Here is a 13,339-nt window from a genome sequence, read left to right on the forward strand (position 1 = left end):
GACAGAGCTAGCTGATAAGAAACAAGTAACTGGCCAACAGCATAATATCAAATACAGAGTCTCTGTGTGTTAATTGGGGTTGGTGCCACGGTGGGGCAAGACCAGCGGCGGGCAGAAAAAACTTTACTCCTTACAATCTTAATTATTCAGCAGCAAACCAAGTGAGGTACATAAACTTCCTTTCTTTAGAAAATATTCAGACTCAGGTATTTTGCGGCAGAAACAGAAAACAGACTGAGATGATCCATGAGAAGAAAGAGCAATAGCAAAATTGTCCCCGGGTGAATTGTCTCTCCGCTTCCCCCTTCTCAGAACAAAAGTCACAAGCTGCAAGTAGAACTGAGTTCTTTCATTCCTTGAGATGTCTGAAGCACCTTTGATTTCCCAACTCTCCCTGGAATCTAGGGCCCAGAGCAAAAGTGAGCAAGAGCAAACAAGCATTCTGAGAGGTACCTTTGACCTTCTTACTTCCATCTTCTGAGCAGGAAAAATGTTCATACAGCTAAACTGTATCCCTCTGTGGGAATCTCTTGGCAAACTATAGCTCTGAGACAAGGTACCCATGAACTTACTGACTCCCAATGCTGATATTTATATTTTATCTCTGCTTTTCTTTGTTTGCCCAGAGATACCTGTCTCCCAAGTTTTATTTTCAAAGAAGCTGTTCAGGAAGGCCTTGACAATAAGCATAGTGAACAGGCCCAAAGAGGCTATCTGTTCCTCTGCCTCATTCTCATCTTAGTAGGAGTTGATGTCTACTGTGTATTACTTCTCCAGAGTAGTCATGTACTCCTGCTCTCAGAGATAATAAATTTTTTTCTTCTTATTTTACATATCAATCCTAGTTTCCTCTTCCTCCCCCCTGCCTTCCTCTCTCCCATCCTCCCATACCTCCTGACCACCCTCCCATTCCATCCCCCCCACTCCACAGGGAGGATGATGCCTTCCAAGAGGGGTCAACAAAATCTGTCAAGTCATTTGAAATAGGGACCAGGCCCTCCCTCCTCTCTGTAGGTAAAAGGAGTATCTCTCCCTGGGGAATGTGCTCCCAAAGTCCTCTTGGGCACCAGGGATACATTCTGGTTCCACTGTCAGAGGTCCCTTAGACTGCCCAGCCCTTCTAACTGAGACCTATGTTCAGGGGGGTCTAAGTTGGTAAAATAATGGATTCCCCAGCTATCAGTCTGGGGCCCCCTATAATATTTATCCTCTGCCCTCACCCAAAAACCAGAGTACCAAACACATACTTCAGGTCAAACTGTGGCCCCCATGGTCCATCATGAATGCTGCTTGTGTGGCTTAGCATACACATTGAACAAGGAGCCTTAACCAAGTGCAAGTCATCCTGGCAGGGAAGTCATTGAAGCAGAAGCTTGAGGCAGCTGCTCTCACTGCATACGTAATCAGTAAGCAGAAACAGAAATATGGGAGCTCAGTTGTCTTGCTTTTTTTGTATTCAGGGCAGGACACCAGCTCAGGGAATAGTGTCACTCAGACTTAAGGTAAGCCTTCCCACATAAATCATTCCAAAGTGGATCTTCACAGAAGTGACCAGAGATTTGTCACCAATATTTTAAGTTGTGACAAGATGACAATCAATATTACTATCATTGTGCACTACACATTCTGATTTGCTTGAACATCACAGTGTAGCAATACTTGATGGCAACAATTATGGCAGTCACATCCTTGGGTACCATATCTCCATGGTATTTTAGGCAGCAGGCCATGAATTTGCCATGCATAGGTCCACATTTTACTCTCTAGTTGGGTCTTAGAAGTAGGTGTTAGTGATCCCAAATAGGACAGCTGTTCAAGGCAGGCCTTCTTTGAAGATATTATGGGCAAGTACATAGTCATGGTAAAGTGGGTTAGACACAGAAGCACGATGCCCTCATGAAGCTTTTCTCAGTCAGGGCCACCTTTGTGTTCATTTTGTACCTTGACACTCCTGGCCTTGTGACACTATGTCAGCAACTTTTAAGGAATGCCAGATGCTGAAACAGAAACATCTGATCAATCCTCTCATTTACTTTTACTTAATTTGTATTACGTTACTTACTATATATAGTAAATATATATATATATATATATATATATATATATATATATATATATCCATTAAAGTAAGAATAGTTACTCTTATTTATACCCATAAGGAAGTTGAGCATCATAAAAGTAAGTTGGCATCATTCCATAGCTGGAAAACATCTATATAATTAAATGAATTAAATATAAGTGGATGAATGAAATTGATTTGAGGCCTGGATGAATGACTGTTCTTGTGTGGCACATGGGGTTTTGTGCATGGATGCTAGCAGCTAGTAGGACATAAGCATCATATTGATTGATGTTTGTTGAATTCTCCTCTCCCTAGAACTAGGGGCATTCCATTTATCGCCACAGAAAAGTACTATACATGTCCAGCCATGACATCCCTGTCCTTATAGCTTAAGGTCCCTTTAACAGAAGAAACAAATAAAGTGGGGGCTTCATTAAGTGTTCAGCACTGGTCGTATTGCCTTTAAGAAATATGTCCCAAAACACACACATTTTTGTTGTAGTTACTATCTTATTATTAATGAGGAAAAGTATTACAAGCAACTTAAAGAAGGAAGACTTTATTTTAGCCCAGGAGTCAAGGGTAGAGTTCATCATGGTGGTGTTGTCCTGGTAGTAGGAGCTTCGAAAAGCTGGTCACATCACTCCCATAGCAGGAAGCAGAAAGAGATGAATGTGGTTCTCAGTCCTTTTGCTTCTTTGTATTCATCCAGGACCTCAGCTTATCAAATGGTGCCTCTACATTTAGCATGGGTCAGCCTGCCTAAATTAAAGTAATCTAAGCAGTCACTCAGGCATGCCCAGATGTTTGTCTCTCAGATGATTCTAGATTTGACAAGTCGACAACCAACATTGACCATTACAGCGTGCTAGGCACAGTGTCTCTGACTCGTGTTCATGCTTACTAAACAAACACCTCCAGGAACAGAGCTAGAAAATGACATTTAAACCTGTGCTCGAGGCTCATTCATTATAGACAACTGAACATCAAGGAGCACAGATTTATATCATTTTCATTCACTTCTCAGAATCCATGAATGGAGATTTTATCAGATCTATCTTACAGAAGAAGAAAGAGTGCCGAGTGATGTACAGTGGGCCCTGGAGACCTCTGCTCTTCCCAGTCCTTTCTGAGAGTCTGCTCACCCATGGAAGGAATAGTGCAAGCTGAATGGACCATGCTAGGACACAGGACTTCAGACTCTCTGTGTTACTTGAACCTGAGCACTTAGGCTTGACATTCACAACCTGACAACTTCAATGGTAGATTCAAATCTAGTCAAGATGTTCAGCACTTGAGATTTTTGTAGCTTCCTCATTAAAATAGAATGTATTTTCTTCACACAGGTGCTAGAGAAACAGTGCCATTTCCACTGTGAAATTCAGAGCATGGCACCTCAGGCTACCACTTACTCTATAAATAACAGCTGTTCCTATTGCAAAATCAACTCAGGGACAGGAGTCATGGCTCATTGAGTAAATAATACCTGTTGGCCAACCTGAGATTAAATCCCCAGTACCCACATAAAAAGCCATGCATGACCACTCATGCCTATAACCATGGCATTGTGGAGGACAGAGACAGGAGGTTGGGCTTTGGGGGGCTTGCTAGTTACCAGTTTATTTTCAAGTTCAAGAGAGCCCCTCCTGCAACTGTTGTCTTTCTCTGATCTCTGTGTACACTTACGGGTACACATACCTACACCCATGTGTATGCATATACCATACACACATATATCACACATACAGAAACTCACACACACATACACAAAGAACTTGTCTCTATTCACGGACATCTTGAAGGACCATGGTGCTTGGTCACCTTGTACATCTTTCCTCAATCCCTTCCTCCTATGTTCTACTTCGATGCCACCAAATGGCTTCCCACTCTGTTTTCCACGCTGGCTCTAAAATATCTATATACTGCACCTGTGTTCTCTCAAATTTGTTTTTGGGAGACAAGAATAGATTTATTCCCTTTATGATTTTGGTGCTCAACTCAGTCAACACCAGAATATAATTTTCGTGAATTATATTTTGCATAATTGAGTGAAGGAGTGATGCATAAAGTACTCAACTCATAAAAATAAAGGAGGAAGCAAATAAATAAGAATTAATAAATACATAATTTATTGAAAGATGCACAAAATAATCTGAGGTTTGGGGAGATAGCTCAGTTGGAAAAGTGTTTTCCTTACAAGTACAAAGTCCAGAGCTGCATCAGTAGATACTGGTGGAAAAAAAAAAAAAAAAAAAAAAAAAAAAGGCAAGCGTGCCCCTGGAGCATGTGGGAAGGTAGGCAAGATGAAGTAGTGAGCACCAGGCCAATGGAAACCAGGGTTCTTTGTCTAAAGACAAAGATAGGTGGTACCCAAAGAGCAATACTGACCACATGCAGGCACACACACACACACAAACACACAAAAGCACGCATGCATGTGCATAAATAAATAAACTAAAAAGTTAATTTAATTAAATTATTTAATTTATTTTTATTTATGAGTTTTTTAAGGACAGGAGTAGATTTATTTACTCTGTGAACTTTGATGCCAAGCTCAGTCAACAATAGAATGTAATTTGCATGAATTAATTTCTGTATAATTGAGTATGCATAAATAAGTGAGCACATCAAAAGTATATGAGGAAGCAAATAAATAAGGGAGTTGATAAATACATGAGTAAATGAGAGATTAATAAGAATTTGAGAAAGAGGAGAAGCATGAAAAAATTATAAGCTCAATGACTGAAAATCTCACTCAGGCTTCCTCTCTTCATCAGTGTACTTGGAACCAACAGGCCATGCTAAATGGATGTGTGAACGGAATTTCTCTAAGTGGCTGTTAAAATTCTTGGCAATTTGAAGGTGACAGTGCTTTAATTTCAGGGTAATGCCACAGCTTTATGACTTAGTAGTTTTGTTTAATGGCTCAATTTAGCAGGAGATTATGCTGTCTGCTGCTAGCCCAGAGAGACTATTTCAAAGCAGAGGCCTCCACACATGGAAATAATATCCACTGCTGGACTTAGCTTAAGAGACAAGCCTTCTGGAAGCCCTGTGTGGTCTATACTGCAGATAACAGCATGATGCATAAAACTGTACTACTTCTAACTGGTGGATAGCCATTCTCGAGCTCTTTGGAAAACCCTTTCATTGCAGAAATCGAACTGCCCCTCTGAAATGTAAGCCATAGTAAAAGTTGGAATGATACAAAGAAACAACACTAGTATTATTCCAGGTGATTAAACTGCAAGGGAGCTGTACCAAGTAAGTCACCCATGAATGAGTCTTCACCAGGAAGCCCACTTTGAAACTTCTCCCAGGATGAGCTAAACCCACAGCTGAGGGGTCTGGCTGATGCTTGAGGAAAGCAGAACTCCAATACAATGAATAACTTTTGAAGGCCTTTCTCTCTTCCTGCTGAAAAGCTGCAATTTTCTGTAGATTGCGTTTGGCAAGATTGCCATTTTTACTATGTTGATCCTACCTATCCAAGAGCATGGGAGATCTTTCCATTTTCTAGTATCTTCTTTAATTTCTTTCTTTAAAGACTCAAAGTTCTTATTATATAGGTCTTTCAATTGGTTGGTTAGCATTACCCCAAGGTATTTTATGTTGTTTGTGGCTATTGTAAAAGGTAATATTTCTCTGATATCTTTCTCAGCCCCTTTATCGTCTGAATATAGTAGGGCTACTGATTTTTTTTTTTTTAGTTAATCTTGTATCCTAACACCTTGCTGAAGGTATTTATTAGCTGTAGGAGTTCCCTGGAAGAATTCACTTATGTAAACTATCATCTGCAAATGTGAAAGAATGAAGTACTGCTCAGCAGAAAAAATCAATAGAGTCTTGAAATTTGCAGGCAAATGGATGGAACTAGAAGAAATCATCCTAAGTGAGGTAATCCAGTCACAAAAAGGCAAACATGGTATGTACTCACTCATATATGGATTTTAGACGTAGAGCAAAGGATCACCATCCTACAATCCACAATAACAGAAAAGCTAGGAAACAAGGAGGACCCCAAGAGAGACATACATGGTCCCCTACAAAAACGAGAAAAGAACAATCTCCGAGCAAATTGGGAGCATGGGGGGGGGAGGTGGAGAGGGAGTTAGGAGAAAGGGAAGGGAAGAAGTGGAGGGGAGGGGAGGGCGTGAGGGAGCAGGAAAATTGAGTCAGGGAAAGAATAGAAGAGAGCAAGAAAAGAGATACAATAAGATAATAAAGGGAGCCATTATAGATTTGAAGAGAAATCTAGCAGTAGGGAAATGTCCAGAGACCTACAAGGATGACCCCAACTAACAATCTAAGCAATAGTGGAATACCTTAAATGCCCTTCCTTGATAATGAGATTGATGACTACCTTATATGTCATCTTAGAGTCTTCATCCAGTAGCTGATGGAAGCAGAAGCAGATGCCCACAGCTAAACATCGAGCTGAACTCCTGGAATCCAGTTGCAGAGAGGAAGGAGTAATGAGCAAAGGGATCAAGGCCAGGCTGGAGAATCCCATGGAAATAGCTGACCTGAACAAGGGGGAGATTATGGACGCCAAGCTGATAGTTGGGAAAGTAGCATAGGACAGACCCAGACACCCTTAACTTGGGTGTTAGTTAGGACTGGGCAATCTATGGGGCCTCTGGTAGTGAATCAGTATTTATCCTTAGTGTACAAATAGACTTTGGGAGCCCATTTCACATAGAAGAATACTCTCTTGGACCAGACATATGAGGGAGGGACAAGGCTATGCTCCAAATGTTATGATGGACTTTGAAAATCCCCCATGGAAGGCCTCACCCTCCTTGGGGAGCAGAAAGGGGATGGGCTGGAGTTTGCTGGGGGTGATAGGGGAGGATGGGAGGATGAGGGAACTGGGATTGACATGTAAAACAAGCTTGTTTCAAATTTAAATTAAAAACTATTATCATTTTTAAAAAGCTGTAATTTTCCAACTCTCAGATCAGAAACACTTTGTGAACCCTGATGTCTCCTGGGTTTAGATTTTAAGATTATAATCTCCTTCAAGAAATGTCTATAGCCATTCTATAATCTCACTTATCGAAAGAGAAAAGTAGATGATGTCTGTTAAGAACTCTTTGAGATTTACCCTAAGAGAGAGCTCCTAAGATAATTCATATGACCAAACCTAAGGCACTAGGAGCTAATGCTCCTTGAGAAGCCAGTAGTCACACCTGGATGTTTGCTATTCTTTCTTTAAGTTCTTCCTCTTTATCTCTCTCTCAGCCTCCATGCTTAAAGTCTATACTAAGATAGCATTGCTAGGGTCTAGTGAGGTAGCTCAGTGGCTACAAGCACATGTTTCCAAGTTTAATTCTTGGGAAACACATGGCAAAAAGAGAAATCTGACTCCTTCGAGTTGTTCTCAGACCTGTACACCTGCACAAACATAACACACACACAAGTTCAAGAAATGTAATGAGTAATTGTTCTGCCACCCCTAGACACAGATAGTAGCAGAGACCAAGGAAGAAATAATGATACAATCTCCAACGTGCCCAGAATTTGTCATTTTTGTCTTTATAGCAAGAACATCCAAACTCTCAGCTTTCTTCCCTCTGACTCCTAACTCACACAAAGCAGGAGTGGCATTTTAAAAGCACAGACTGGGCTTTGTCATCTCACCCCTTTCCAACCCTGCCAGTGTAAGTTCCCAGTTTCTACCCATGGTTAACCAGGTCACAAGGGCATCGGTGTGAAGATGCAAGAATTGTTCGGAACACTGGCTCCACTTACTGCAGCCTTTACTTATCATATTTTGCCTATTATAAATATTTTCCATGTGCCCCAAATCAAGACGCTTGCTCAATGTTCTTTCCTCAGTTTCTTGTGAATAGCTTGCTTGTTCTTGCTTCCTATTGGCAGACGAATAGGTTAATATATAAGAAACATCAGAGAGTGGCTGTCACAGAGCAGCGGTGAAGGGAGCTGAAGTCTGTCTTTCAGTAGTGGGGAGACAGAGGCTCAGTTCCACCCTGTCACCATCAGCAGTTGAGGAGTTCCCTTACTCTTTTCATGGTATCAGTTTGGAACCAAGTGGCATGTTTAGGTTTGTCATAGAAAAGATTTCAGTACTAGCCAGTATGAAGCAAAGTTAGAGATTTATTAATGATCTGTGTGTGTGTATGTGTGTGTGTGTGTGTGTGTGTGTGTGTGTTGGGGGATGTGCACATTTACACATGGGAGTATGTGTAAGTGTGTGCATGCATGTGTTGTGGCAATTGGCAGATAGGGTTTCCCATCATGATTTATGAGACACTCTCCCAACAAATCTGCATCACTGATTAGCATATTGGCAAGGCAATGAGATCTCCAGACCTGCATTTTTTCATCTGCCAGGATGGATATTACATATTTTTATACACCTCCCCCTGGTTTATATGTGGAGAGGAAGGATCCATACTCAGTTTCTGTGCATACATAGCAGGGATATTGCAGACTAAGCCATCCCATCCCCAAATATAAAAAATTGTTTCTTCATTCTAGGTGGCTCATCCTTCATCATCACTTTACTAGAGTCTAATATATATGAACACATACCAATTTAAAATTATGGCCTTCTGTGACAAAAACAAACAAACAAACAAAAAAAACCCACTGAACATAGAGCAAATGTTCCAATTCTAGATAGTAGTAGTTGCTATCCTGTTTCTACTACTCAGTATTATTAATTCATTTATGAAATGGAAACTATATCAGCTCCTTCAAAGATGTATGCTTCCTTGGGTGAATACTTGGTATATTCAATATATGCTCTCAACTCAAGGGACAGTTTTTGGCAACAGTACTCTGTGTGTGTGTGTGTGTGTGTGTGTGTGTGTGTGTAAGTACACATGTGCACATGTATGAACATGTATGTTGATGCTGTATAACAGCCTGGAATACCATTCCTTAGGATATAGGATGTCCACCTTGTTATTTGAGACCAAGTCTCACATTGCTCTGTACCTTGCTGAGTGGGCTAAACTAACTGGCCTGTGAGCCCCATCGATTCACCTGACTCTGTCCCTTCTGTGCTAGGATTATAAGCAGATGCTAGCAGTTCTGGATTTTTTGAAAATGTATTAGAAATCAAAACTAGATCCTCATGTTCAAGGCAAGTACCTTAATGATTGTGCCGTACTCTTGGCACCTTGAAAACAGTCATCTTGCAGTGATAACTAAGCAACAGATGGTTTTAAAAAATAGAAATCTGAGATAATGGCATATTTTTTTCTTGTGTCAGTCATTTAGAAATAAAAAGTGTGTATTCTTTATGTTATGTATACCCTTACACATATGTGTATAGATGTGTGTGTTTAACCATCTGTGTTTTGTGTATGTTTGTGTGTGTAATCTGTGTCTTCATTGTAATGTGTATGCTTGAGTGTGACTGCATATATACATGAGTGTGTGTCTGTGTGTATCTTGGAAGTAGATTGCTTGGGGATGAAGTCAGTAAGAAATCCCAGCACAAAAGTGCATTACAAATACCATGACACGCCCGAGTTCCACTTGCTTTGTTCCTTAACATATATGTCCAATGCTGGTAGTACACTCAAGGTGTGAGGAGAAAGTAATGCCCATGAGTGTCCCCTTCTTATGTTCTCAACAACTTTCATTCACCTTACACTGACAGTCAGGTGTGTAGCCAAGGAGTAAATCTCAGCCACTTCTCTAAGTTCAGGAAGCAAGGCTAACAACCGGGTCCAAACTGTGTAGATACAGTTCTTTCTTACCGTCAATAGTTCGGATTATAATCTATTACCTGCAATCACACTTCACAATTATGGCTGGAAATATTGAAGAGACCTCAATCACAATCCTCTATCTACTCCATTATGCACGCTTTGATGAGTTTTAATGAAAATAGAAGCTGCTGTCAAAGCAGAGAGAATTGGAGCATCATAATAGCCAGGGTGTAAGATAGGGAGACTATAAAGGTGGCATGGAAATGGATTGGGAACTATTTGAGAATGGAAAAGAAGTTTGATTTAGAGACGTTCCTGAAGGTTCCCTGTAATTCTTGTCTACTGCCCTACATATGTGAAGCTGGCATTGGTTCTATCAAAACAGGAAGGGCATGTGTTTTATATGTGACTCTACACAAACAATTTTGCATATAAGTGTGGAATTTACTAACATCAGAAAAATTGTACAGCTGGGAAATAAATATATTTTAATGGGTAAGCAAGTGTCTATTACCATTTAAAATGCACAAATTGGCTACAAACTAAGACCTAAGGAAAATGTTTAAAGATTGTACAAATTGAATATAATCTAAATTCCAAGGAAAATGCGGCCAAAGATGCATACTCTTCTGATTGCCCATCACCCTGTTAGATACGTGTTCCAGAAAACTTCTCTCCAGACTCCTAGAGACTTGGGAAAGGCATAGCCAAAGAGAACCAGTGAAGGCTGTTATTCTACCTCTTATGGTGAGGATGGACATATTGCTATCAAGCATGTGGACAACTATAGCATAAGTAAGGGTTAATTCTCTGATCACTACATAACCATAACATCAGACCACTCTTTTAAGACTGCCTGGTTCAGGGAAATTGGGATTTCATATGTGTAAGGGTTAGTACTAACTGCCAGCCTGGCAGGACCTAGAATAACCGAGCTATTTGCTTACAGTTTTTCTGGTAGAATTAACAATGATAATATTTATAAGTTCCAATTAAACTCCCTGAAATGTCTCTGCTCAGTCGTTGGCAGCCATCCCACAACTCCTGGATATATGTGACACCTGTTGCTCAGCAGTAGGCATTTGTCTCCTTTGTCTTCTCCTTTAGCCCAAACACCTCTTTTTGGAAAGCAAAAAGCATCTAAACACCTTAGAAATCTTAGGACAAGTATATTTAATGAATTGGAATTTCCAAGGCTAGCCCAGAATTATGATTTTTTTCTTCACTAAGAATCCACGTGTGAGTTATGCTTTGCAAAGAACCAAGAGACACTGACAATCCCAGTCCTAGACTAAATTTGTTGAGTAGGATTAGGTAACAATAACCAAGAACAGCAAAGAATACAATTTCTATTCCTGCTCTAAGGCAACTACAAAGTAGCTAGCATGCAACCACTCTTTGATAGATGCAGTACTATGAAAAACAAACAAACAAAAAAAGAAAGGAGAAAACCCACAACAGGAAAATGCTAGCCCTTTCTTTGGCCTGTGTGTTTCTTGGCTCTCAGTTGGAAAATCAATCGAGTATGATTTGTCACCACTTCTTGAGGTGATCCCTCTGCCTACAGCATCTCATGGCTACAGCATCCCTGTCTCGTGGACAGCCATGGTGCCATTTCTCTGCCTGTCCCTAGTGCCTTGGACACTATCTGGCTAAAAGAGATCCACAGGCATGCTGCCTTATTGAAAAAGAGCCTGGAGAGCAAATGCTCAGGGAGATGTGATAGGTCTGACTGCTGCTTCAGGATGTGGTACATCTCACCCTAGGAAGACCAAGGCTTGAAATGTGTGTGTGTGTCTGTGTGTGTGTGTGAGAGAGAGAGAGAGAGAGAGAGAGAGAGAAAGAGAGAGAAAGAGAAGTGCCAATTATTGATAGTCAGTCATAATAGAACTACTGGCAAAGCTAAATGTTTAAAAACCTATCACATCAATGTTTGAATGTTTGGCACTATGAAATTATATTATAGAATAAGTTGATCACAAAATGCCATTTTGCTTGTGGGGAGAGCACATGTGTACCAATGTGAATCTGTGGGAATCTTGTTGAAATCAGTTCTCTCCTCCTACCATGTGGTTCCAGGGATTAATCTCAGATTATTGAACTTAGCACCAAGGGCCTTTACCTGCTCAACCTCATTTGCCCATGCAATTAATTTATAAAGAAGTTACATGCTCTCAGGGCAGTCCACAGAAAACACTTCCCCTGATGATGAGGAGGAGGAGGATGATAATGATAATAGTAATGATGATGATTTTCAAGGGAACTATAACTCTCAGAAAAAGAAGCTGTGCCCATATTGAATAGTGTACAAAGCTAACTGACTAGAACTTCGATGGTTGGGAACAAGTCAAAACTGATTCAGTGCGCATTTACCTTGGGAAACCTCGGCCTACTGAACAATAACTTCTTACCAAACTCTGTGTACAATGAGCATTATCGCAAGTCTCTTCTCTGAAATACATGAAATGACCCCTATACCTCAGGAACCCAACGTCTGAGAGAGCCATCAGATAGCATGTGAGGCTGCGAGCAGAGGCAGTCAGCTCCCCTGAAGTCTTCCGACCTCGCGTTTGACTGGTATACAGAAAAGTTTCCTGATGTACAATAAATCATTATGAAACTATTAGCATGATGGAGCATGGGATTCCTGCGACCTCGTCTGTGTTCTCAGGTTACACTTGCTCACTCCTATTTGGTTATTTGGTTCCAGAATAAAATCTCTTTCCCCTTTTAAGGAGAGGCCTGTGTTTTGTAGGTCCTCACTTGCTGCTTCAACACACCCGATTATCTATGATCTTCACAGTTCCTTGGTGTAACAATCTCATTCCCATTTCACGGGTGAACCCCTGAAGCTCAAGAAGGTAAGACTCACCTAGATTCATAGCTCACAGAGCCATCTATGAATGAATTTTCCCCTTTGTGAATCAGGACTTCCCACTGACTTTTATGCCTTGATTTATGTTTGTTTGTTTTTTGTTGTTGTTGTTATTTGTTTTTTTTCTTATCTCCTTTTTTTTTTATGTTGTTGAATTTTAAAAGAGAAGGTGACCTTGGCAAGCCCTACAGAGAACAGTGGGTGATTCAGGTAATAATGTCACAACCCTTACCAAGCTCCCTCTACCATCTTTCTTGAAATTAGCTACTCAGCTATTTTCTAATATTTGTCAATATTGTTCCCCCACTGGGGCTAGTCCTGTAAGATTTTGTTCACTCAGGTGTCCCTTTCCATTTCATAACAGCAGTTGCCTACCCAGGTAAAGCATGCTTGGAGAACACGGTCCTTACCAGTGATGTTGCAGTACACCTGGAGAGGTCCCAGTGGCCCGCTGCCATCAGTGTCCACGTAGAAGAAGCCAGCCTTGTTCCCAAGGTGTCTGTACACCTCACACGATTGCTCATAGATGGCTGGAAAGAAAGAAAGGCATACTTTACTTGGCTCTTAATATCCTTCTGCAGGGGTCAGTAGCTCATACTTAAGTCTACTTCTCAGGCTTCTTCCTTCCCCTTCCTGTACAGATCAGCGTTCTGGACTTAATACCTTATGTTAGTTTCATTTCTGTTGCTATGATAAAATATCTTGACAAAAAAG

At 40.7% G+C, this 13,339-nt stretch overlaps 1 protein-coding gene across 1 annotated transcript in view; it reads right to left on the reverse strand.

Moving 5' to 3' along the window:
- The window catches only part of LOC127236382 (contactin-associated protein like 5-1-like), a 116,292-nt gene that overhangs the window by 25,131 nt on the left and 77,822 nt on the right, over window positions 1–13,339 (reverse strand). The window contains exon 5 of the mRNA XM_051204007.1: window positions 13,036–13,155. Coding sequence (XP_051059964.1) covers window positions 13,036–13,155 — 120 coding nt within the window. The remainder of the gene's footprint in view (window positions 1–13,035; window positions 13,156–13,339) is intronic.

Source organism: Phodopus roborovskii, unplaced genomic scaffold (assembly GCF_943737965.1).
Source record: "Phodopus roborovskii unplaced genomic scaffold, PHOROB, whole genome shotgun sequence".
Lineage (NCBI taxonomy): Eukaryota > Metazoa > Chordata > Mammalia > Rodentia > Cricetidae > Phodopus > Phodopus roborovskii.